Source organism: Acomys russatus, chromosome 2 (assembly GCF_903995435.1).
Source record: "Acomys russatus chromosome 2, mAcoRus1.1, whole genome shotgun sequence".
Taxonomy (NCBI): Eukaryota; Metazoa; Chordata; class Mammalia; order Rodentia; family Muridae; genus Acomys; species Acomys russatus.
Window position 1 is genome coordinate 106,843,287 of NC_067138.1, and position 22,228 is coordinate 106,865,514.

At 46.0% G+C, this 22,228-nt stretch overlaps 1 protein-coding gene and 2 pseudogenes across 2 annotated transcripts in view; 2 read left to right on the forward strand and 1 right to left on the reverse strand.

The window, feature by feature from the left end:
• The first annotated feature begins 9,792 nt into the window (after positions 1-9,792).
• LOC127199093 (40S ribosomal protein S17-like) lies at positions 9,793-10,229 on the forward strand (annotated as a pseudogene).
• Positions 10,230-11,897: 1,668 nt separating this feature from the next.
• Dnajc6 (DnaJ heat shock protein family (Hsp40) member C6) overlaps positions 11,898-22,228 on the forward strand; it is a 165,096-nt gene continuing 154,765 nt past the window's right edge. The window contains exon 1 of one of the 2 annotated variants that reach the window (XM_051164808.1): positions 11,898-12,061. In XM_051164808.1, the coding sequence (XP_051020765.1) occupies positions 11,947-12,061 (115 nt within the window). In that variant the 5' untranslated portion in view covers positions 11,898-11,946. The remainder of the gene's footprint in view (positions 12,062-22,228) is intronic. The other variant, XM_051164833.1, reaches the window with a different exon arrangement.
• Positions 16,316-19,394, reverse strand: LOC127205719 (14-3-3 protein theta-like; annotated as a pseudogene).

The following is a 22,228-nucleotide window of genomic DNA, read 5'->3' on the forward strand; positions in this document are numbered from 1 at the left end:
CTAATAATGTTCATCAGTAGGCCTATAATTATTATTACAGCAGTATAATCCGCTAGCAATCAGTCAAGATGCAGACACCTGTTATATTTTAAAATAGCCTTAGTTAACCTGGGGCAGTGCAAATATTAATTCCCTAAACTACTTCCCATAGTGGGGCAGGTATGGGATACCTGCCCCAATCCCATGTCATCGGCTTATAACACTTTCTATCAAGCTACCTCCCATCCATAATCGGAAATACTTGCTGCTGTTCTTCATTTGGGCCAGATTCTCCCTCCATCCGTGCCGGTCATGTGCTTCTCCTCCAACTAAGCCATGGCTTCCCTCTTCTCTTCTCCCATCTCTCCTCTTCCCAAGATTCTCTCTGTCTCCCCCAGCCCGGGAACCTTAGCCACACCTATCTCATTTGCCCTGCCCAGGTGTGAAGGCCTTATGTTAATTAGCATCAAAACACATCAGACCAATACATGTGCATGTGGATGCCAGAGGACAATGTTGGGTGTCATCATCCGGAAACCTGTCCATCTCTTCAGAGACAAGATCTCTCATTGGCATAGAACTCACCAGTTAGGCTAGACACACAAACCCCAGGAGTCTGCCTGTCTCTAACTCTCCAGCGCTAGGATTACAAGTATGCACCACCACTCCCTAAGATTTTTATGTGGGTGCTTTTGGCTAGAACAGAGGGTTTCATGTCTGTGACTATTTTCAGGTACAAAAGAACATCATAGATTAGTGTGCGCTTTTCAAAGTTTTCAGTCTTCCTTGCCTACGTTCCCATAGCATTCACTGCTCCACCTCCAAGATGGAGCTTGACATCCTCCTTGCTCTTGCATCCTGCCCCCTCATTGGCCTTGAATTTACCATCCTCCTGCCTCAGCCTGCCAAGTAGTGGGATCATAGGAGTACTCCACCGCACCTGGACATCCCAGTCACTTCAGACTCAGATACAGCTTCAGTCTGGCTCACTGAGGGCTGTGTCCTTGCACAGGAAGTATATCTTTCTAGCATGTTTCTTCTTTGCTTGTCCAAACCCCTTTCTTTCCTAATCTAGCTCTTACTAGCTTGCCCATAAGGTTTTTCTTACCACTCCCAGTGTGTGTTCTGTAGCATTTGCATTTCAGCTTTAGCTTGATTTGATCTTATGCAGACAGTAACCTCCTTTCAGATGCCAGCTGGCAGTGGGTCTCCTCCACTGTCTTCTCTGAGTTATTTCTTTACTGTGCAGACACTAATTTAGTACAGTACCATTTGTCTACATGTTGCTATTTCCTATGTTGTTGGAGTCCTTCGCCTATGCCTATATACTCAAGTAATTAACCTGCGTTTCCTTTACATTAAGATTATTTATTCAGGGCTGGAGAGATGGCTCAGAGTTTAAGAGCACTGTCTGCTCTTCCAGAGGTCCTGAGTTCAATTCCCAGCAAACCACATGGTGGCTCACAACCATCTAGAATGAGATCTGGTGCCCTCTGCTGGCCTGCAAGTGTATACTATAAACATAATAAATAAATCTTTAAAAAAAAAAAAAGAATATTTATTGAAAATGAATAGTTTTGTTTTTGTCTTTGTTTTGGTGAAAGATGCAAGACATGAATCTAGTTTCATCTTTTTACATATGGAAATCCAGTTTTCCGTGTCTCATTTGTCAGAAAGGTTGTCTTTTAAAAATTAAAAAGATATTTTAATGCGTATATGTGAGTATGTGCCACATGTGTGTAGATGCTTGCAGAGGCCAGAAGACAGCACTGGATCCCCTGGTGCTGCAGTTATAGGCAGTTGTGAGTCACCGAACAAGGATGCTGAGCACTGAACTCGGGCCATCTGGAAAACCAGCAAGGACTCTTAACCACCGGATTTTCTTTTAATGCTTTTATGAAAAGGTAGGTGCTGTAGCTCATTGGGTTTATGTCTAGTCCATCTTTTTTGTTGGTTTATGTGTCTATTTTTGTCACTATGGCTCTGCAGGACAATTTGAAGTCAGGCATTAGCACAGCCCTACCATTGCTATGTTGGTTAGGACTCCTTTAGCTAGTCTGGGTCTTTTATCTTTCAAAGTTCTGTGATTCTTAATTCTTATGTCATAAGTATTTTGATGGCGATTATATTGCGTCTATATGTTATTTTTTTGTAAAATAGATCATCTCACAATATTAATTTTCCCAATCCATGACCACGTGCACTCTTTCCACATTTGGGTGTTTTGTTCACTTCCTTCAGAGGTCTGTCACCTCCGTGAGTAACTTGTTTTTCTGTAGTTCAACATAAAGTTTGTGTTTTCCCACAATACTAGCCCTGCAGACATAGACTCAAGGAACCCCCATAAATCAGTATTAATGAATTTAAGGTTTCCTTTATCTTAGTTCCAAAGAGATGGACGCTGGGATCAATCCACCTGAGATTTTTGTTTGAAATAGCATCTTTTTTTTTTTTTAAAGATGTATTTATTTATTAGGTATACAGTGGTCTGCCTGCATGTACACCTGCATGCCAGAGGAGGGCACCAGATCTCATTGTAGATAGTTATGAGCCATCATGTGGTTGCTGGGAATTGAACTCAGGACCTCCGGAAGAGCAGTCAGTGCTCTCAACCTCTGAGCCATCTCTCCAGCCTGAAAGCTCTACTTTACAGTTCCTTGTCTGTCTTCAATTGAGATCTCTCCCTCTTTAACAACCCATGATTGGTAAGAAGAAATAGATGTCATTACTCAGAAAAGTCAGGAAACATAGAACGCTAAATATAATTCAGAAGGATTTGCCCACATGGCTATCAAATACTCTTATTTGGGTTTTGAGGTCTATTGGGAGATGTTGGCAGGTAGCTACAGCCATGAATATACTCACCTATTGTTATGTTGCTGGCAGAGCCTGGCAGTGTCAGATATTTATTTCTCCCTCAATATCCAGCTGTACATGCTAAGAGAAAAGCTGAACTGCTGGAACAAACATCTGTGTTTGTCCCAGTGCTGGGCCTGGCTTTGGCATTCTTTGCTCACACTGCACTTTTATGTGATTTGTGTCATGTCAGTGCTTGAATTCTTTCCTAGGGGAACATAGACAAATGCCCTCCTCCCCTCCCCCTTGCAGATCATCAATGACAAACCAAAGTAAGATTCTGTCAAAGTCCAGTTTGGAGAGCCAATGAGTTATTGGGCTTACTTACAGAGCATGATTGAGAGGGTACCTACAGGAGTGTGGGTGACCCCCTAAAGCAGCTGCCCCTCCAGGAAGTCCACCTCCAATGGATAATGACTTCCCCATAGCTATGTAGAGGAAGTCCCCCTCTTAGATTACTTTTCTCACACGAAGCCTGAGGCCAAGGGGCTAAGGTGCAGCTAGGGTGGGTGTACAGGAAGGGAGCTCTCCAGAATTTCTGGTGAGGGTCCAATGACCCTCCCCACCCCAACCTTCTATGAATGAGCTGTAAATTGTCACCAGGCCCCATCTTGTGGCTCTCTTGCAGGTTGTCAAAGCTGGTCTGATAGCTGCCACACCAGAGACTAGCATTCCACATGCAGGGACCTAGGCTCCCGCCATCTCAGGCCTCAGTTTGATGCTAGATTTTTCTGCCTCCACCCAGTTGATGTGCGCAGAAGGGAAAGCAGGGTGGGTTGCATGAGAGTTTTAGAGTCCAGGCCTCCACTGGTGTGTGTGTGTGTGTGTGTGTGTGTGTGTGTGTGTGTGTGTGTGTGTTTTCTAGTCCTTTAGCCAGACTTAGTCCTGTGGCTGTGACCACCTGCAAGATGGACTCTCCTTGCACTGACTGGGCTGCACAGGCCAATTCACCACTGTGAAAGTGTTCCAGAAGAATTCAGTGCTTGTTGGTTTGTTTTGTTTTGTTTTTCCTGACAGTGTTTTTTTGTGTAGCCTTGGCTGATCTGAACTTGCTTTGCAGATTATAGATTAGGTGGCTTTGAACTCATAAGGATTGGCCTGACTCTGCCTCCCAAAGTGCTAGGATTACAGGTGTGGGCCATGGGTGCAGTTTTTTTTTTGTTTTTGTTTTTGTTTTTTTTTTGTTTTGTTTTGTTTTTTAAAGACAGAATTTTTCTGTGTAGACCTGGCTGTCCTGGAATTTGTTCTATAGACCAGGCTGGCCTTGAACTCAGAGATATATGCCTGCTTCTGCCTCCTGAGTGCTAGGAAATTTATTTTTCCTGAGACAGGGTTTCTCTGTGTAGCCTTGGCTGTCCTGGACTCACTTTGTAGACCAAGCTGGCCTCAAACTCACAGAGACCTTCCTGCTTCTGCCTCCCAAGTGCTGGGATTAAAAGCATTTGCCAACACTGCCCAGCTCCAAGTGCTGGGATTAAAAGCATGTGCCACCATTGCCCTGCCCAGAACTCAGTGGTTTGTAAAAGGACATTAATATGGCAAATAAATTGTAGCCTTCTCAGGTTGTTGATGCCAGCCCTGCTGTTCTTATGCTAGGCTTAGCTGAGTAGGTACTCAGAAATGGTTTCGAGGTTTCTGACAGTTCTAAGATGGGGCAGTATTCAGCCCTGAAGAAATGGCCTTCTTTCTGTGCATGTCCCCTGCTCAGCGACACTTTTTTCTTAAAGGACATTCATTGAGCATACTGCATCTGATCCCTGGTAAGAATGCGGGGGAAGGTGATTGTCTGGTGGGACTCAGGGTGCTAGGTTGCCTTTAGAGACAATCTTCAACAACCCTGCACACCTTGCAGGTGCATATAGTCCTCTCATCAAGAAGTGGAGCGAGCGGCTCCTCTCTGGAAGAGCCGAGCCTAGGGCTGACTTGCCCAGCAGAATATACAGGAAACCGTTTGTGGGCTCTTTTGGGCCAATGCTTGAAGGAAAGCCAGCATCTCTACCTTCCTTCATTTTGGAACCCAGCCGCCACTTGAGAGGAAGTCAATGCAGCCATGTGTAGAAAAGCCAAGGACGTTGGCAGAGCTCCTGGCAAAGCCCAGCACCATCTCGTCAGCAGTGGGAGCCAGTCACACCAGAGTGGGGGCTTTTGAGTCCTGAGTAGCTCTAGCTGTGGAGCTGTGAGCTGCTGTGGACACCGCCCAGCCCACAGAATCCGCAGCTACTAAACCACTGGTGCTGTTTTCAGCTGTTGGGCGACGGGGCAAATGAAGTTCCTCAGAAGCACGGGAACATTTCGCCTGAGCAAGGTGCCCTCCTCGCACACCTGCTGCCCTGTGTAAGTTGTTCTGGCTGGGGCGATTTACGCAGGTGCCACTCTTTGCCTTAGTTACTTTTCTATTGCTTTGAAGATACACCAGGACTGAGAGAACTTGTGTTTTTCTTCCCTTGAACTCAGAGACCTGCCTGCCTCTGCCTCCTGAGTGCTGGGATTAAAGGCATGCGCCACCACACCCAGCAACCGAGGCGACTTGTAAAAGGAGCATTTAACTGCGGATTCATGGTTCCAGAGGGTTAATCCATGACCATCCCGGCAGGGAGCGTGACAGCAGGCAGGCAGGCATGGCGCTGAGCAGGAGCGGAGAGCTTACATGCTAAGACAGCAATCATGAGGCGGAGACAGCTAATTGGGAATGATGTGGCTTTTGAAACCTCAAAGACCACCCCAGCAACACGTCTCTTCCAACAAGGCCACACCCCTAATCCTTCCCAAACATTTCCACTAACTACATGCAAGGTGTATGGGGACAACCAAGTGTTCAAATATATGAGGGCAAGGGGGCACATTCTCATTCAGACCACCACACCCTTGAATCTTGTGGACCTGGAAAACTTGGGCTTGAAAAGCAGATTTAGGTGGGGTTACATTTGGCTTCTTCCCTTTAGTGTTAATGGACCTACTGGCACTGGTCCAGAAGATGCGGAGTGACAGGGTGATCCCAGTGACTTCAGAGGCACAGGTGGTGACTTAGGACATAGTTTATTTCTTAGATCTTCTGGAAGGGGGTGGGTGGGTAACAGGGATGTTTAGACACATTAGGAGAAAAGAAGGTTTATAGCATAGAGCTTGAAGGATTGGACCCTTGTCCCAGATGCAGGCCTTCTCAGGTCTCTGTCTTTAGAGACACTCACGCCCCCCCCCCATCTATTTGTTAATTGAAAACAAAAGATGGCATAAAGCCTGTCACTGCCTCTCTAAGGAGCATGGCTACTGTGGGAAAGACTGAAAGCTTTGTCACAGGTGAAAGCAGTCTTGGCAGGCTTTACCCTTAGACACACTATGGATACCTTGAGATAGACTGGGTGGAGCCATCCTGGGCCTGGAATTCAGGAAGTGGACCTGGGGACACCACCTGGACTATTGTTTTTCTAATCGACCCTCAAGGGGAGAAGGAGACTGCCCTTTGCAGGTGACACAGGCAGGCGGAGAGAAGAGAGCAGCCGCAGGTTTAGACCGGACTTAGCACACATAGATCAGCAAACAGGCTGGACCAGCACACAGGCCAGAGACACCTAGGGACCTGTCCCGTGGAATGGATACCGGAAGATTCACTCTTTTTTCCCTTTAACCTTTTTTTCCCTCTTGTGTAAGCTAGTTGGATTGTATAATAAAGTTTAATTGTTAAAAAACAGAGCCTACAGGCTACTATTATAAATCTGAGCCCATCTGATCCAGCACATCGAATGCAGTCAAGTTACTGCAAGCATTGCTCACCACTCTTACTTTATAGGTGAGGAAATGGGTTGAGCAGCTGGGCAAGGGTGGCTAGCACTGTGCTGTTCCCAAGAGGCAAAGCAGGGTTCCAACAGCTCACTCTGCTATCTCCCTCCATACATCTCATACCTGCCTGCTGCTGCTGCTACTGCTGCTACTACTACACACACACACACACACACACACACACACACACACACGCACACACGCACACATACACCCCTGAAGGCAGACTCATTTGTTAGATGTCGAGGCTTGTTATGAAAGTTTTACAATTAAAATATTACTTGCATTGGCTTAGAAATATAGATTGATTGGAACATCTACCATAAGTGTAGATAAATGATTGGGTGTATGTCTGTGTGTAGAATTTAGTATATGGTAAAGTTGATAAAAGACAAGCTTCAGTTATGGCACTGGGAAAATTAGCTGCTGCTTGGAAAAGTTATAGAGGTTTGCATTATACTATTTTGCATGCGTGCTTACACATACACAAAACACATGCATGCACATACACATTCCTTAAATCTCATTGATTTTGAGAATTGACACTTTAACATTTCTTACTTCAGAAACACAATGATACTAATGGAATTCAGGTGTTTTGTTTGTTTGTTTGTGTGTTTCTTCTTGCCCAGTGAGCTAGATGTACAATTAATCAGGTTTATTTAGTTTGCATATTTCACATTTATATGCTTAAACTACACTTATTTGTTCATTTGTGGTATGTATTTGTGTGGTGTGTGTGTGTGATATGTGGTATATATTTGTGTGGTGTGTGCGTGAGATGTGTGCATGTGTGTATGGTGCATGTCATGTGTTTGGTGTTTGTGGTTTGTGTGTCATGTGTGTATGTGTGTGGTGTGTGTGCTTTTTTTTTTTTTTTTTTTTTTTTTTTGGTTTCTAGACAGGGTTTCTCTGTATATCCCTGACTTTTCTGGAACTCTGTAGACCAGACTGGCTTCAAACTCACAGAGATGTCTGCCTCTGCCTCCCGAGTGCTGGGATTAAAAGCATGCTCCACCGCTGCCCAGCCACATTTGGATTCTTAAAATACATTTATTTGTTCATTTGTGGTGTGTGTTTGTATGGTGTGTGTGTGGTGTGTGATATGTGTGTGTGTGTGTATGTGGGGCATGTGTATCTGTGTGTGGTGAATACATGCTGTGAGTGGTGTATGTATGTGTGGTGTTTGTGGCGTGTGTGTGTGTGTGTGTGTGTGTGTGTGTATGTATACATGTATGTGTGTATGGCGTGTGTGTGGTATATGTGTGTGTGTGTGTCTGTGTGTCACTGGGCATGAGCTTTATGGTTTCAAAAAGTCCATTCCACACTCAGAGTTTTTCTCTTCCCACTGCCTGTGTATATGGTGTGGTGGTGGTGGTATGTGTGTGTGTGTGTGTGTGTGTGTGTGTGTGTGGTGTGTGTGTCACTTGTGTATGTGTGTGTGGGGTGCAGGTCTGAGGACCATTTGAAGGAGTCAGCTTTCTCTATTATGTGAGTTCTGAGAAAACTCAGGCCATCAAGCCTGGTGGCATAAGTATCTTTACCTGATAAACCATCTCACTAGCCCAGTTGTCTTTCTTTCTTTTCTTAAGTATTTCTTACTGTATTTTCAGTGCACATTTTTGAGCAATGAAAAGAAATTCTTGTCCCTAAGCTCCTGAATGTACCTCAGGGCCCTTGGATCTTTCATTCCGGTTGATTCTCTTCTCTTGCTTGGGCTTCCAGGGCTTTTTGCACCTCTTTCCCCCACCCCTATCTATCTGTGGCTCACCCTAACTGTGGGAACCAGAGGCTTCTGACCTTGTTTCGGCTCGGAGCTGGAAGAGTGTCATGAAGTCACATGATGTTTGGATGAAAAAGGAAGAGAAAAGTCCCTCTGATCTTTTCCAGACCAATAAACTCTTTCTTCTTGCCTGCTGACTGCCTCTGTCTGCGGCAGTCTCATTATGCAGTCTAGGCAGAGTTTAAACTTGTAATCCTTCTCCCTCTGCCTGCCAGAGGGAGAGCTACAAGTATATACTCCTGGCTTAACCTGTATAATCTAAGTGGTGAGCAGCTGGGTCCCTCAGGGTGCAGATCCTGTGGAGATGCAGACAGTAGAAGCCCAGGGGAGGCTAGCCAGGCCTCCAGGGTTAGGATAGTATTTCAGAACTGGTTGGTGTCAGCACACATATGTATTATGGTGGGGTACCAGGAAGGGATTGTCTGGGCCATCTGGTTAGACTCTTTTCTTTAATGAGAATGGTATGTGGTGTCGGTTAAAGCTGTGATTCAGGAGGGGACGAGGCATATGCATATTTCACAGATGGTTTGGAGAAAAAAAATTAGATACCAAGTGATTTAACCATAAGACTCTTCCCCCCCCACCCCCAAGTTAAGAAGTCATAGGAAAACCTTGTTTAGGGCATTAGTAGATTGCATGTGACCACTACTTCTGAACAGCTCTGTTAAGTAGATGATTTGTTCAAAAGGCCACTGTCTTCAATTTGGAGGACAAGGAACCTGAAAGTTGGCATGAAAGAAATCGAGAGAGAGAGAGAGAGAGAGAGAGAGAGAGAGAGAGAGAGAGAGAGAGAGAAGAGACCTATCTGTTTCATTTTGTATCCATATGCTCATATTTTGCATTGCTAACTAATCAGAGCTGTCCTGTGATTGTTTATATAGCATTAATTATCTAGACCACTAAGGGCCTTTATGACATCAGGAAGGTTAGATCCTTGTCTTTGTGACTTCTCAGAGTCCTCAGGCCTCTACCTGAGGTGCCTGCTGCCTTTCTCAAGGAAGCAAGGGTGATGAGGAAGTCAAATGTAACCATGGAAACATGAGCCTAATAGCTCAACCACATTTTATATACTGCATTGGAGTATCTGAACTTCAGATATGCATTCCTTTAACCCCTGCACCAAGGAGGCAGAGGCTGGAGGATCTCTGTGAGTTTGAGGCCAGCCTGGTCTGTGTGTAAGGATAACCATGACTAGCTACATAGAAAGACCCTGTCAGTGGTGGTTAAGAGCACTGGCTGCTCTTCCAAAAGGACCCGGGTTCAATTCCCAGCACCCACATGGCAGCTCATAACTGTCTGTAACTCCTGTTCCAGGGGATCTGACACCCGCACACAGACATACATACAGGCAAAACACCAATATACATAAAATAAAAATAAGTAAATTATTTTTTAAAATGACTTGTACTCTTTTACTGAGATCCGCCACCACGGGCCGTGTTCGCACCAAGACTGTGAAGAAGGTGGCCCAGGTCATCGCGGAGAAGCACTGCAAGTGTGTGGCTAATGACTTCCACACCAACAAGAGCATGTGCGAGGAGATCACCATTAGCCTCACCAAGAAACTCTGCAGCAAGATAGCCAGCTACATCATGCATCTGAGGAAGCGGATTCAGAGAGGCCCTGTGAGAGGTACCTCTATCAGGTTGCAGGAAGTAGAGAGAGAGGAGAGAATTGTGTTCCTGAGGTCTCAGCCAGAGACTAGGAGATTATTGAGGTAGATCCTGACACCAAGGAAATGCTGAGGCTTTTGGACTTTAGCGGTCTCTCCAATCTGCAGGTTACTCAGCCTACAGTTGGGATGAATTTCAAAACACCATGTGGATCCATTTAAATCTGTTCCATTATATTTTCAATAAACTCGAAAGTATGTTAAAAAATTATTGGTTTGTGTGTGCCATAGTGTACACATAGGAGTCAGAGGACAACTTTTTGGAGCTTGTTTCTCCTCCTTGTGAGGCAGAGTTTTTCTTGTTTCTCTCTTTGTACTGTATGCTGGCTGGGCTGTGAATTTCTAGCCGCTGCTCCTGTTTTTGTCTCTCACCTCACAGTAGAAGTGTTGGATTTCAGATTGGAGCCACTGGCAGCACCCAGCCTTTTGTTGGTTCTGGGGATCAAATTTGGGTTGCCAAACTTGTGTGGCAAGTGCTTTCACCTGCTGAGCCCAGATATACATCTTTTAAAAATTTACATTATGGGGCTGGAGAGATGGCTCAGTGGATAAGAGCACCTTCTGCTCTTCCGGAGGTCCTGAGTTCAATTCCCAGCAACCACATGGTGGCTCACAACCATCTATAATGTGATCTGATGATAAAGTACTCATATACAATAAATAAAATTTTAAAAAATTTATATTATTTATTCCTTTCTTCTCAGTATTGCTCCTGCTGTTTTGAGACAAGGTCCTCCTACGCAGTCCAGGCTGGTCTTGCACTTGGCATCCTCCTGCCCTCAGCCTCTCCAGTGCTAGGATTGTAGGTATGTCCAGCATTGAGAACACGCCCAGGACCTTACATGTTTACAGCGCAGACACTCCCACTCTGAACACCCGACCATATTGACACCTGGGCTTTAGTACACTTCTTATCCAGTACAGTGCTCTCTCTCCCTTTAGTTTTTACATTTACTGCAACAAGATCCTTTATTCTGAAATACTTCCAATGTATGTTTTCTAAAAATAAGAGCCTTTAAAGGTAACTGGCAACAAGTTTGTAACTTATAAACGATTACCCATTTTACCTCCATATTAATAGGCTTACCCATTAGTATCGTTTAGAGGCTTAAAAACAACAAAACCATGAAATGTCTCCGCCCCGGGGTGCAGGCCAGGGGCAGAATTGTGTTAAGTAGCTGTGACTCTTCCAAATCCTCTGATCTTGACCATAGCTTTTTATGACATCAGTACCTCCGGAGAATACAGCACCTCCTCTTAGGAGTGTTGTCCTCATTTTGGGAAACACCAAATAAGCCCACAATGAGGTTGTGCTTTTTTTTTTTTTTTTGTTCAGAATACAAGACAGACAAGCTTGGGTTCCTGAGCATATCATATATATGGTCAGAGGCGTTCAGTTCATCTGCTGCTATAGGTGATTTTAATTTTGATCACCTGGTGAAGCCCTCGTCTGATATTCCTGCCTGCGAAAATGGCAGTTTTGTAATTTGGCGGGCATACAAAGAGATATATGTTTAATATCTCACACGTTGATTCAGTGAGACAAAGTTAGCACTGAGGACTTGGAAACCGACCTTTTAGCCCTGGGACCTCAGTGATGGTGAGAGTCCAGGCTCTCCTGAGGATCCCGGGGTTAGCCTAGGACTCCAGGCTACTGCAGGCGGTGCACAGATTTCTCTGCAGCAAAGGGCACGTGTTCGTGGCCGCGCACACCTGTTCGTGCCTCGGGTCCCGTGGGTTCGGCTGGATCGCCCGGCTGCAAGCTCCTCCCTCGTGGCCGCGTCCACCAGCGGCGGCGGTCGGGCACAGACAGTCGCGCGGCGACAGCGACGGCGACCCTGGGCCCAGGCGGCGGCGGCGGGAAGGGGCGGGCACACCGATGGGCGCGACCGAGGCCGGAGGTACTAAGAGCCAGAGGCTGCTGTCAGCACTAAGGCAGTGGCGCGCTGGCCGGCGGCTTCGGAGGACGCGGTCGGCTCTCGGGACCCAGCTGGGTGAGTGTGCGCGCTGGGCGCCAGGGAGGGTATTGGGACACCCCGCAGAGGCTAGGCCGGAGTCCTCAGGCTTGGCAGGGCAGGGGCGGGTCCGGGTGCCCTCCCCTCCACAGTGTTCAGTCTGCCGGCTTGACTCTGCTTTGGGGGCTTGAGGGTGAGGGGTAGAATTGGGTGACATGGCGACAGGACCACAGGTTGGTTGATTTCCCTCCTGGACCCCACGCCAGGCCCAGGCCCTGCAGTGCGGTACTTTTGGGGCTTTGATACGATCCCCCAGGCTCCCTTCCGAGTTCTCTCCGAAGCGCCGCCACAAGGAACGGCTTTCCAGGTACAGGCCATCCTGTCCTCACCAGGACCTTTCCTCACAGCTGTTTATCATGGGCTGGATTCATTCCATTCATTTTTTTGTCCAGCCTCTCTCTCGGTCAGGACCGGAAGGGAACAAGATAGGCAAAGCACGGCACGTGAGACCATTTCTAGAGAGAGAGAGAGTGACCGACATTACAATCCTAGAGGCACCCATCCCTGGGGAACTGGGCCGGTAGAGGAGGACGCAGGTGTGCCTGAGGCAGAGCCACAAGGAAGCCCCAGACCTGTTGAGTTTACTCCACTTAGGCGCCAGGAAAGCGGGCTGGGCGGGGAGAACAGCCGCAAGGCTCCTAGGAGCTCAGCAAGGGGAAAGTCAGAGTTGCAGGGCAAAGACTGAGGCCTGGGAGGAAGAGTCGACATTTTATCTCAGTAAGAAGGAAGGCTTCTTCTGAGTAGCAAACGACATGGTCTATTGGCTCAGGGTTTCTCAGCCGGCAGTGGCCATGCCCTCATCTCACAGTCTGGTTGATTGCCACTCAAAATGCTGTCTCTCTGGAAGCTGTTCCTGCCACCTGTAACTTCTTCTTTAGGAATTGATTCCTTGCTGGGCGTTTGTGGCATCCGGCTGATATTATAGGTCATACCCACCCCAGACCGTTTTGCCTTTTCCACCAGGTGTATTCGGGGTGTGTGTGTGTGTGTGTGTGTGTGTGTGTGTGTGTGTGTGTGTGTGTGTGTGTGTGTGTGTGTGTTCTCCTTTTTGTCTGCTTCTGTCATCTAAAGATCCTTGTCAGGCTGACGTGCCTTGATTTCTAAAATGGCCGACAGATCCAGGTCTGAAGCCAGATTCTAACAGCCCTATGGTGACATAGTCACCCCTACCCTCCACCCCCTTTGCTTTAAGGATCAAATAAATGATTGAATAGGAAGAGTTAATAGCTATAACGCTCTGACACAGAGTAAGTAGTATAAAACCCGAAGAAGATCAATAGTCTTGCAAATATTTATTTATTGCTGCAGATGGGAGGTTTTCTGGGTGGTAGAGACCCTTCTGCCTGTTGTCACCACCTTGCTGGCTTGCCAGTTCGTGTTTCTACTTTAACATGTACATAGGATTTCCTCTTTTCCCTACCAAGATCTGCTGCAGCAGAGCTAGGGTTGATCAATTCTTTCCTCTAGGTTGCTAGGTCTGCGGACAGTAACAAGTACCCCTTCAGAGACAATTGCATGCATCAATCATCTGGGTATGGGAGGAAGGAATAGTTTTATAGTGTTAAAACCAGTTAGTTTTATAATTTGAAAAGTAGTTCTAGCCTCACCTTTAATCCCAGAACTTGGGAGGCAGAGACAGGGGTATTTCTGTGAGTCTGAGGGCAGCCTGGTCTAATTAGTGAATTCCAGGACAGCCAGGGTTATATGGTGAGATCTTGACTCAAGAAAAACAAAACAGAACAGAAAAAACAAACAAAAAATAAATACAGTTGTATGCTGAATGCACAGCATCCTCTGCCCGCTGTCTCTGTTCCTGGTTTCTATGGTATGGTCCATTCACAGCTTTTCAGGCTATATATCCCTGTACGTTTCTTTACTATTCATTTCTCTTCTTGTTCCCTAAACATCCGGGGGACAAGACTATTATGATATGACTGTTAAATGACATGTAATAGACTAATTCAAACAAGACCTTGCTCAAATTTTTATTTTTACTTTTTTTTCTGGGAGATGATTTCACCACGTAGCTTTGGCCGGCCTACCTAGAGCTCTCTAGACCAGAACTCACAGAGATCCTGCTACCTCTCCCTCCTGAGCGCTGGGATTAAAGGTGTGTGCTGCCACCGCACCCAGCCATGGTCAGATCTTGAAAGCAGGCCCGGGAGGAAGAAGGTTAGATGTTGTATATTTCCTCCATTTTGTACTTAAGAGAAATCAAGAGATAGTGAATGACTTGCTCTAGGTGACCTCCTAGTCAGGCTGAGGCTTGACTCTCTGTGGACCACCCTTTCTGCCATGTCTCCCAGCACAAAGTAAACAGGCTCCCACGCACTCATGAAGGAAGGGGAGGAGTAAGATGAACTACCACATAATGAAAGAAATCCATAGCCCAGTTTTATCTGGTTCTGTATAGGGTAATCTGATTTTTTTTTTTTTTTTTTTTGTCCATGATGACATCACCATCACTTGAACACCCAGAGTCACGTTCTCTCATGGTAGGCAGGCTACCGATTTTAGTCTGCTGTTCATGAGCAGCACACAATTAGACAGTGTGATCTTGGCTAGAAGCCCTTAATCTTTCTAAAACCCAGCTATTTATCATCTACAAAACCGGGATGCTAACTCCTATGGCATCCTGTGGCTGTGTTGATTAATGACTGCCTAGCACCCAAAGGCTCACAGAAGGCTAGTTAATTTATAAATATCAGTACAGACCTTACACCACAAACGTGGGTTGTCATGAGACTGAAAAGTTTCCTGCGTTGTGCAAAGACCATCACTTGAGAGTCTTCCTTGGGGCAGCTGAGTCTTGTAGGATGGCCAGGTCTTCAGTAGCAATGTCCTGCTGTCTCCTAACCCTCCCCCACAAGTCATAGGTGAGAAGGAAGGAATGTGGCTCCTAGGGACTCCTGGTATCTTTTAGTGTATTCTGCTCTTGTGGAGAACTGGACTTTGGTTTCCAGCACCCATGTCATGTCTGCCTGTAACTCCAGTTCCAGGGACTCCAATACCAGCTCCCAGCCTCTGTGAATACCCATCCCCAGCCCCACATATACATTTAATAAAAATAAAATATTAAAACATATGCATTTTGAGTATTTAGAATTTTATTTACAATAGAAATACATAGAGGGACAATCACTGGATAAAAGGTTATATGCTTTGCTGTTGTTTGGTCTCAAAGGATCTTACCACTTTGACCTCTGAAGCTTTTTGCTAAGTCATTTTTGCCAGTGATGAGTGAGATCCCTGATTCCTTTCTGTGTTCTGCTAGACCTTTCTGTTTAAAATTAGGTAAGTTTATTCTTTCACAATTTTGCACGAGTATATAATGCCCTCTGATAGTGTTAGACATTTTAATACTTGCCCACTTGATATGAAATGATGCTTTGGGCCCTTTGATTGCTTTGTGTTTTTGCAGACAGGGTCTCATGTTAACTCAGGCCGACCTTGAACTTCTGACTCTTCTACTGCCAACACTCAAATGCGGCATATTGCCATACTCCATTCAGTGGGCAGGCATGGCCATGACCACCATGACCACCATGGCCATTTGTCTTTTTAAAAAATGAATTCCTTTCATAAACAGCGAATCAGAGTATCTTTTCACAAACCCTGGCCACTCATGTGACCCTCTGTGAAAAGCTCGATGCTGTCCTTTCCCACCCTTTTACTTGGGGTTTGTCTTTTTTTTTTTTTTTTTCTCTGTTTATAAGAATTATTTAAATATTCTGGGTTATAATCAGTTACTGGGTTTAGGTTTAATTATGTAGTGTTTTTGTTTTCTTCTAGTTCTCCCTAAGTATATTCAAGCTGTGTGGAGTGGAAATTAACCCTTCCAATGCAGCCCTCCTTCCCAGAGAATGACTTTTTAATCACAAAAGGGACTGGCCTGCCTGGAGGGTAGATTACTTCTGTAACCAGGAGACCTGAATCTGCTAATCAGCCCTGAGTTCCTCTCACTAGGGATCACCTCACACTGCTGGTGCCTGAAATAAGCTATTTCCTGGGATGACACAGCTGGAACCAGCTCAGGACAAGAAGAGAGCAGAACACATGTCAGCTAACTGCTAGCTTCGCTTCTTGTTTCTAACAGTGTGTCCTTTTCTCTTCTAAACACATAAAGGCAATGGTGACCGGAATCAAACAAGATCACAGATATGAAAGGAACTAGGGGCTGAGCAGATGGCTCAGTGAGGAAAGCGCTTACTGAGTAAACAGAAGGACCTCACTTTAGATCCTGAGCAGCCACTTGAAAACTGGGTGTGACAGATCGTAATGTCACCCTAGCTCCTGGGCACACCTGCATGAACATGTATTGATAACACACACATTCATGCACAGACACACACACACTCACGCATGCACATAGTGTCTTGCACACACACTCACATGCACATACACAGACACACACACCCATGCACATATACATATACAACCACATATGATCTCACACAGACACTCATACATGCACACACGCAGACACACATATACTTACACACACACTTATGCATGCACAATCACACACATACTCATGTATGCACATACATATACACACACTCATGTTGTACACACAATTATCTATCATTTGTTTTCAATCATCACTACAAGCTACTTCAGCAAGATACCAGAAATAATTTCCCTTCATTTTCAGATAGAAGACCTTACTCTCTGGATTAGTTGCGTTGGCTATTAAATAGTTATCCAACAATTCCAGGACCGTGGTGCAGTTGGACCTCAGCTCTGACTCCACTTTCTCCCCATAGTCCTTGATCAGTTGCAACTTCTTGCTGGAGGTGTCAGTCCTCTGCACGAATCTCGAGATGACGCTCCAGGCGGACCTGTGGCTCTGACCACGTTTTTGTTGGCTACTGACAGCAGGTTGCGTTCCTTGTTGCATAGCTCGGCACCCTGCTCTGTCACGACTTTCATGTAGGTGGCCATGTCAGTTGTAGCATTTGGCCTGCTTCAGCAGCTTGGCCTTCTGGATCAGCTTCCCTATGGTGAGTAGGGGTGGGAGGGGGGGGGGGGGTACGAGCAGGGGCGAGCGAGGGCAAGCGCCGAGCCGGGTCCAGAGTCCTCTTTCTAGCTTCTGGGGGCACAAAGTGAGTCCCACCACTTAGATCTGCTTTGGGCTTTAGCCGAGGACCGTCCTATCATCTATTATCTATCATCTATATTTAAGTGTGTGTGTGTGTGTGGTGTGTGGATGTTAGGAGAGGAAAGTCCTCCACCTGCCACTTTGTTGAGTCAGGGTCTCTCTAGTTTCTCCAGATCAGCTTGCCTTAGAGGTTCTAGCAGACTGTCTTATCTCTGGCCCTGTAGGAGTGCTTAGATTACTGATGGATTCCAGTGCATCTGGCTTTTTGTGGATTTAGAGCAATGCCATAGCTGGTACCCTGGGATTCAAGCCCAGGCAGCTTGATGTGAGCATGCTTGCATTAAAGCCACTGCTTGGCAAATGAGTTCTCCAGTAAATACATACAAATGACAATACAAATCAACTCTAGACTGGCAGCTTGGCTTCCTGCTAACTCTGTCTTCCTTGTAACCTTGCTGCCTACCCCTTCAGTGGCTAGTGTCCAGGTATACTTGGCTACACACACTCACTGCCGGGAGTGGGGGATTTTTCTCTCTCTGTTTTACCTCTTTAACTGCCGTCTGGGTGCTCAGAGCAAACCAGACAGATTGAGCTGGATGGAGAAAGACCGAGTGTGGTAGTTCCGGGGAAGCCATCTCACTTCTCTCCATTGCAGCATGCTTGTGACTCAAAAGTGACTCAGAGGTGTCTTCTAATGAGGCAGGGACTGTGCAGAGCTGTAGAGGGACTTAGTGGCCAGCGGAATTGCCGGAAGCACTCCCTAAACCTAGTTATTGAGACAGCCTCACAACATGGTTGGCTATTAGAATGGCCTTTGTTTATGAGTCTGTTTGATGGCTGGGCTCAGAGAGGGGGAAAGATCCAAGGCTTGAGTCTGTTCCTGTTCCTGAGTGAAGCATGGCCTTGTGGCTAACCGTGAGGCAGGCCAGGGCTCCTGGGAGCTGGGCTAGCCCTGGCTGGAATGGCCTGAGGGTCAGAGAGCAAATGTTAAGCCACTTCTCACTGCTCATTGAATAACAGCTTCAAATCTCCTTCAGCTGGATTTTTAAAAGAGACAAAGAGACATCCGGTTACCCATATACAGTGGCCCAGGACTGTAGTTCCAGCACTCCTAGAAGAGTCTGTGATGGGAGGACTGATGAATCTGGGGCTCCATCTTTTAAAAGGGGGAGAAGAAAAATCTGGGCATGGCAGCGAAAGTCTGTAGTCCCAGCACTTGGGAGGGTCAAACAGGAGGACTGTAAGTTTGAGGTCAGTTTGGGAATAGAGTGAGTCTGTGTCTCAAAAATATAAGAAGACGAGGCTCAGCAGATAAAAGCACTTGTTGTGCAAGCCTGACCTCCTGAGTTCCATCACTGGAACCCTAGGAAAGGTAGAAGATGAGGATAGACCCTAGAGAGCTGTTCTCTGACTTCTGCATGACCAAGCATCATGGCATGTGCATGCGCTTTCTCTGTCTCTCTGTGTCTCTGTCTCTGTTTCTCTCCCTCTCTCTCTTCTCTCTCTCTCTCTCTCTCTCTCTCTCTCTCTCTCTCTCATGTATATTCTCTCCTGCACACAAAAAATAAAATAAAAAAACAAACTAAGAAGCAGTTAAGGATGGGTAGGGTTAGAAACATGTACCAAGTATAACCAAATGTACACCTTTAAGGGGCTCATGACACAATTCTTCCAACTTCTCTGTATGCTCGAAACCTTTCAAAAACAGTGTTAGGTCAAATTGGGATCTCTGTAGAAACAGTCACGCTTAAGAAAAGTTACTTCAAGCCAGGCCTGGTGGCGCACGCCTTTAATCCCAGCACTCGGGAGGCAGAGGCAGGCGGATCGCTGTGAGTTCGAGGCCAGCCTGGTCTACAAAGTGAGTCCAGGATGGCCAAGGCTACACAGAGAAACCCTGTCTCGAAAAACCAAGAAAAAAAAAAAAAAGGTTACTTCCTTTGAAATGTGAATGGAAGTCTCCCTTCCTCCTCCTAGCCCTTTTTACTTCAACTCTTGATTCTCCTTCCCTGAAGCAAGGGCAGCCTGACTGAGCTGGCCAGTGGCACCTGCTCCTTTACAGCACAGGATTTATCGCCTTTCTGGGGTATAATTGTCACAATAATCCTACACACTAATTATTATTTTACACAGTTTATGAGGACAGCTGAGGCTGAGAGAACTGACTCAGGTACTCACATTACCCTTACAGCACTGACGGTGACCTTCCTTCATGGCGCTGTGCCATATGTTTTGTGTTTGAAGCCACTGCGCCTCACCCAGCCTCAGGAGATGGTCCCATTGCTATCTTCCACCTACACAGTTGGAGTAGAAACTTTAGAGAGGTTCAAGATTGCACCCCAACTTTCTCTAGGGACCAGTAAATGGCACAGCCCATGTCTGGACCCCGTCCATTCTACCTCAGAGCCCTTTGCCTTCCTATTATTTAAACTCAGGCCTGGCATCTGTTTGCCTGATTTAGTAACCCCTCAACTGGAGGCCATGAGCTCCTGAAGACAGAGCATGTTGCTCAGCACTACATCTTCCTTATGTTCAGAATAGCTCCTAATATGAGGAATATTACTGAATGGAGGCAGGGCATGGGGTCTGCAGCATCTCAGGCCCCTGACGTGCCCCTTCTGGGCAATTCAACTTCGTCCTTGGAGGAGGAGAAGCCCAGGTTTTTGATGTGATGGAAGGACAGAAGGGAGTTGTAATGGACCCATTTGTGAAATTCAGCTTTCCATCAGTATAACATAATATGTGGCATGACACAGATGGAAAATTTTTTGTTTTGTTTACATTTATTATGCAGGGGTGACATGTGCACTTAAAGATGAGAGGACAGCTTTTGGGAGTCAGTTCTCTCCTTCTGTCATGTAGGTTCCAAGACTGAACTCAGATCATCTGGTTTGGCAGCAAGTGTCCTTGCCCTCTGAGCCATTTCACTGGGCTAGGGAAAAGGTTTGTTTTTACTTTGGTCCCTAATAGGTTTGACCCATTGCTTTGGCTTAGTGGTGAGGCAGCATATTATTAGGGGACGACATGGCAAAGCAAAATTGTTTGTCCCGTGGTTAGGAAAGAGAAAGGGGAAGGGGCTGTGGTCCCACAATCCCCTTTGAGACTGTATTTCCAGTGGCCACTGTGCTCTACCTCTTAAAAGCTTTACCATCCCCCAAACATCCCTGCCTTTGGGACCACGCCTTTATCTCCTGGGCATCTGGAAGACGTTCAAGACCTGACTGTTTGAGCACATCCCCTCACTGGCCTCCAAGCGTCTCAAGAAGAGCAGAAAAGGTAACATATATTGCCAATGAGGAACGGAAACCAGAATCAGATTCTTAAACATTTCCACATTTTCAGGGCATCTTTAAATTTAAACAGCTAAAAATAAAATAACAAAATAAATAAAAAATCAACTTAGGGGCCCCTAGTGGTCAAGACAGTGTCCCCTTCATGTGCATGCTTGACTCATGGCTGCAGGGAAGAGCAGGTGAACACTTAAAGTTAGTCACCTTAAATGTGCCTGAGCATCTGGCAGTGACTCCTCACATCAATAGAGTGCTTTGTTTACCAAGTTCTGCGTCTCTTTTCTCCCCTGCATCTTCCCAGCAGCCTGGCGTGCTCTCAGGGCAGGTGTGATGAGCTCCTATTTATAGGTGTGGAAGTGATGCTGGAGAGGTTAAGCCTTTTGCCTTGTACCACTCAGTTCATAATGGCAGTGGGGTCTTCAGCACTCTTGTCCTCCAGAGCATCTTTTCAGTCACCTTTTCTTCTTCTTCTTCTTTTTTTTTTCCCCACATGTTGGTTTTCTTGAAACCTGGGCCCTATACTTCATCAGTTAATCTCTCTGGAGATCAGTTTTTCAAATCTGTAATGGAAAAACCAAGACCAAACCAAACCAAACCGAAGCCCCAAACAAGCTACATGTAGTAAAGGAGGTTGTGAGGGTTCAGAACTGAAAAAAATTTTTTTAGTTTTTAAAAAACTATTTCGTTTCATGTATGTGGGTGTTTTGCTTTCATGTACATCCATGTACCATGTGGATGCCTGGTGTCCAAGGAGGCCAGCAGAGGGCACTGGACCCCGTGGGACTGGAGTTACAGACACTTGTAAGCTGTGGAGTGGCTGCTAGGAATCCAACCTGGGTCCTCAGAAAGAGCAGCCAGTGCTCTTAATTACTGAGCTATCTTTCTAGCCCCATTTATCTTATTTTTTAAGGTTTATTTACTTGAAGGTTTATGACATTTATTGGTTTGTGTGATATATGCATGTGCAGTGCGTTGTGATGCATGTGTGGAGGGCAAGCAGCACGTTTTGGGAGTGGTTCTCTTTCCACTCTGCAGGTCCCAGGAATTGAACTCGTGATCAATCCAGCTTGGTGGCAAGCACTTTTACAATAGTGAGCCAGCTCACTAGCCCTGAACAAGCAGTTTTACAGTCTTTTTTCATTGGGGGGGGGGCATAGAAGGTTATAAGGCAACATTAGGGTCAAATCTAAGGCCTTAAATATACTAGGCAAGTATTGTACCATTGAACCATACTCCCAGTCCTAATATTAAGTAAAGGTGGGTAGAAGACTACAATAATGTTGACCTATTTTCCATAAGTTAAATGTCATTTCACTTGACTGCACTAAAAATGGCACTTGTGACCTCATTGCCACATTCCACTATTTCTCACAGCATTTGCTGACACTTCTTTTTCTTCTTCTTCTTCTATTTTTAATTGCTTGTCTGAATTCTTTCACCAGAAGGTAAAAACTTGCTCCGAGGACAGGGACTTTTCTGCTCGCCCCCTCTGGAACGTTAACAGTGCTGACCAAAAAGTACTGTTTGTTGAACGAATGACAGAGGCACGGGGGAAGGGGGGCGGATGCACCCATGTTGTAGAATGACACAAAATTCGGTGAGAATCAATGACTAAAAAATTTGCTGGGAGCCAGGCGCTGTGGAACATGCCTGTGATCCCAGCACTCAGGAGGCAGAGGCAGGTGGATCTCTGTGAATTCTAGGCCAGCCTGGTCTACAAATCGAGTCCAGGACAGCCAAGGCTACACAGAGAAACCC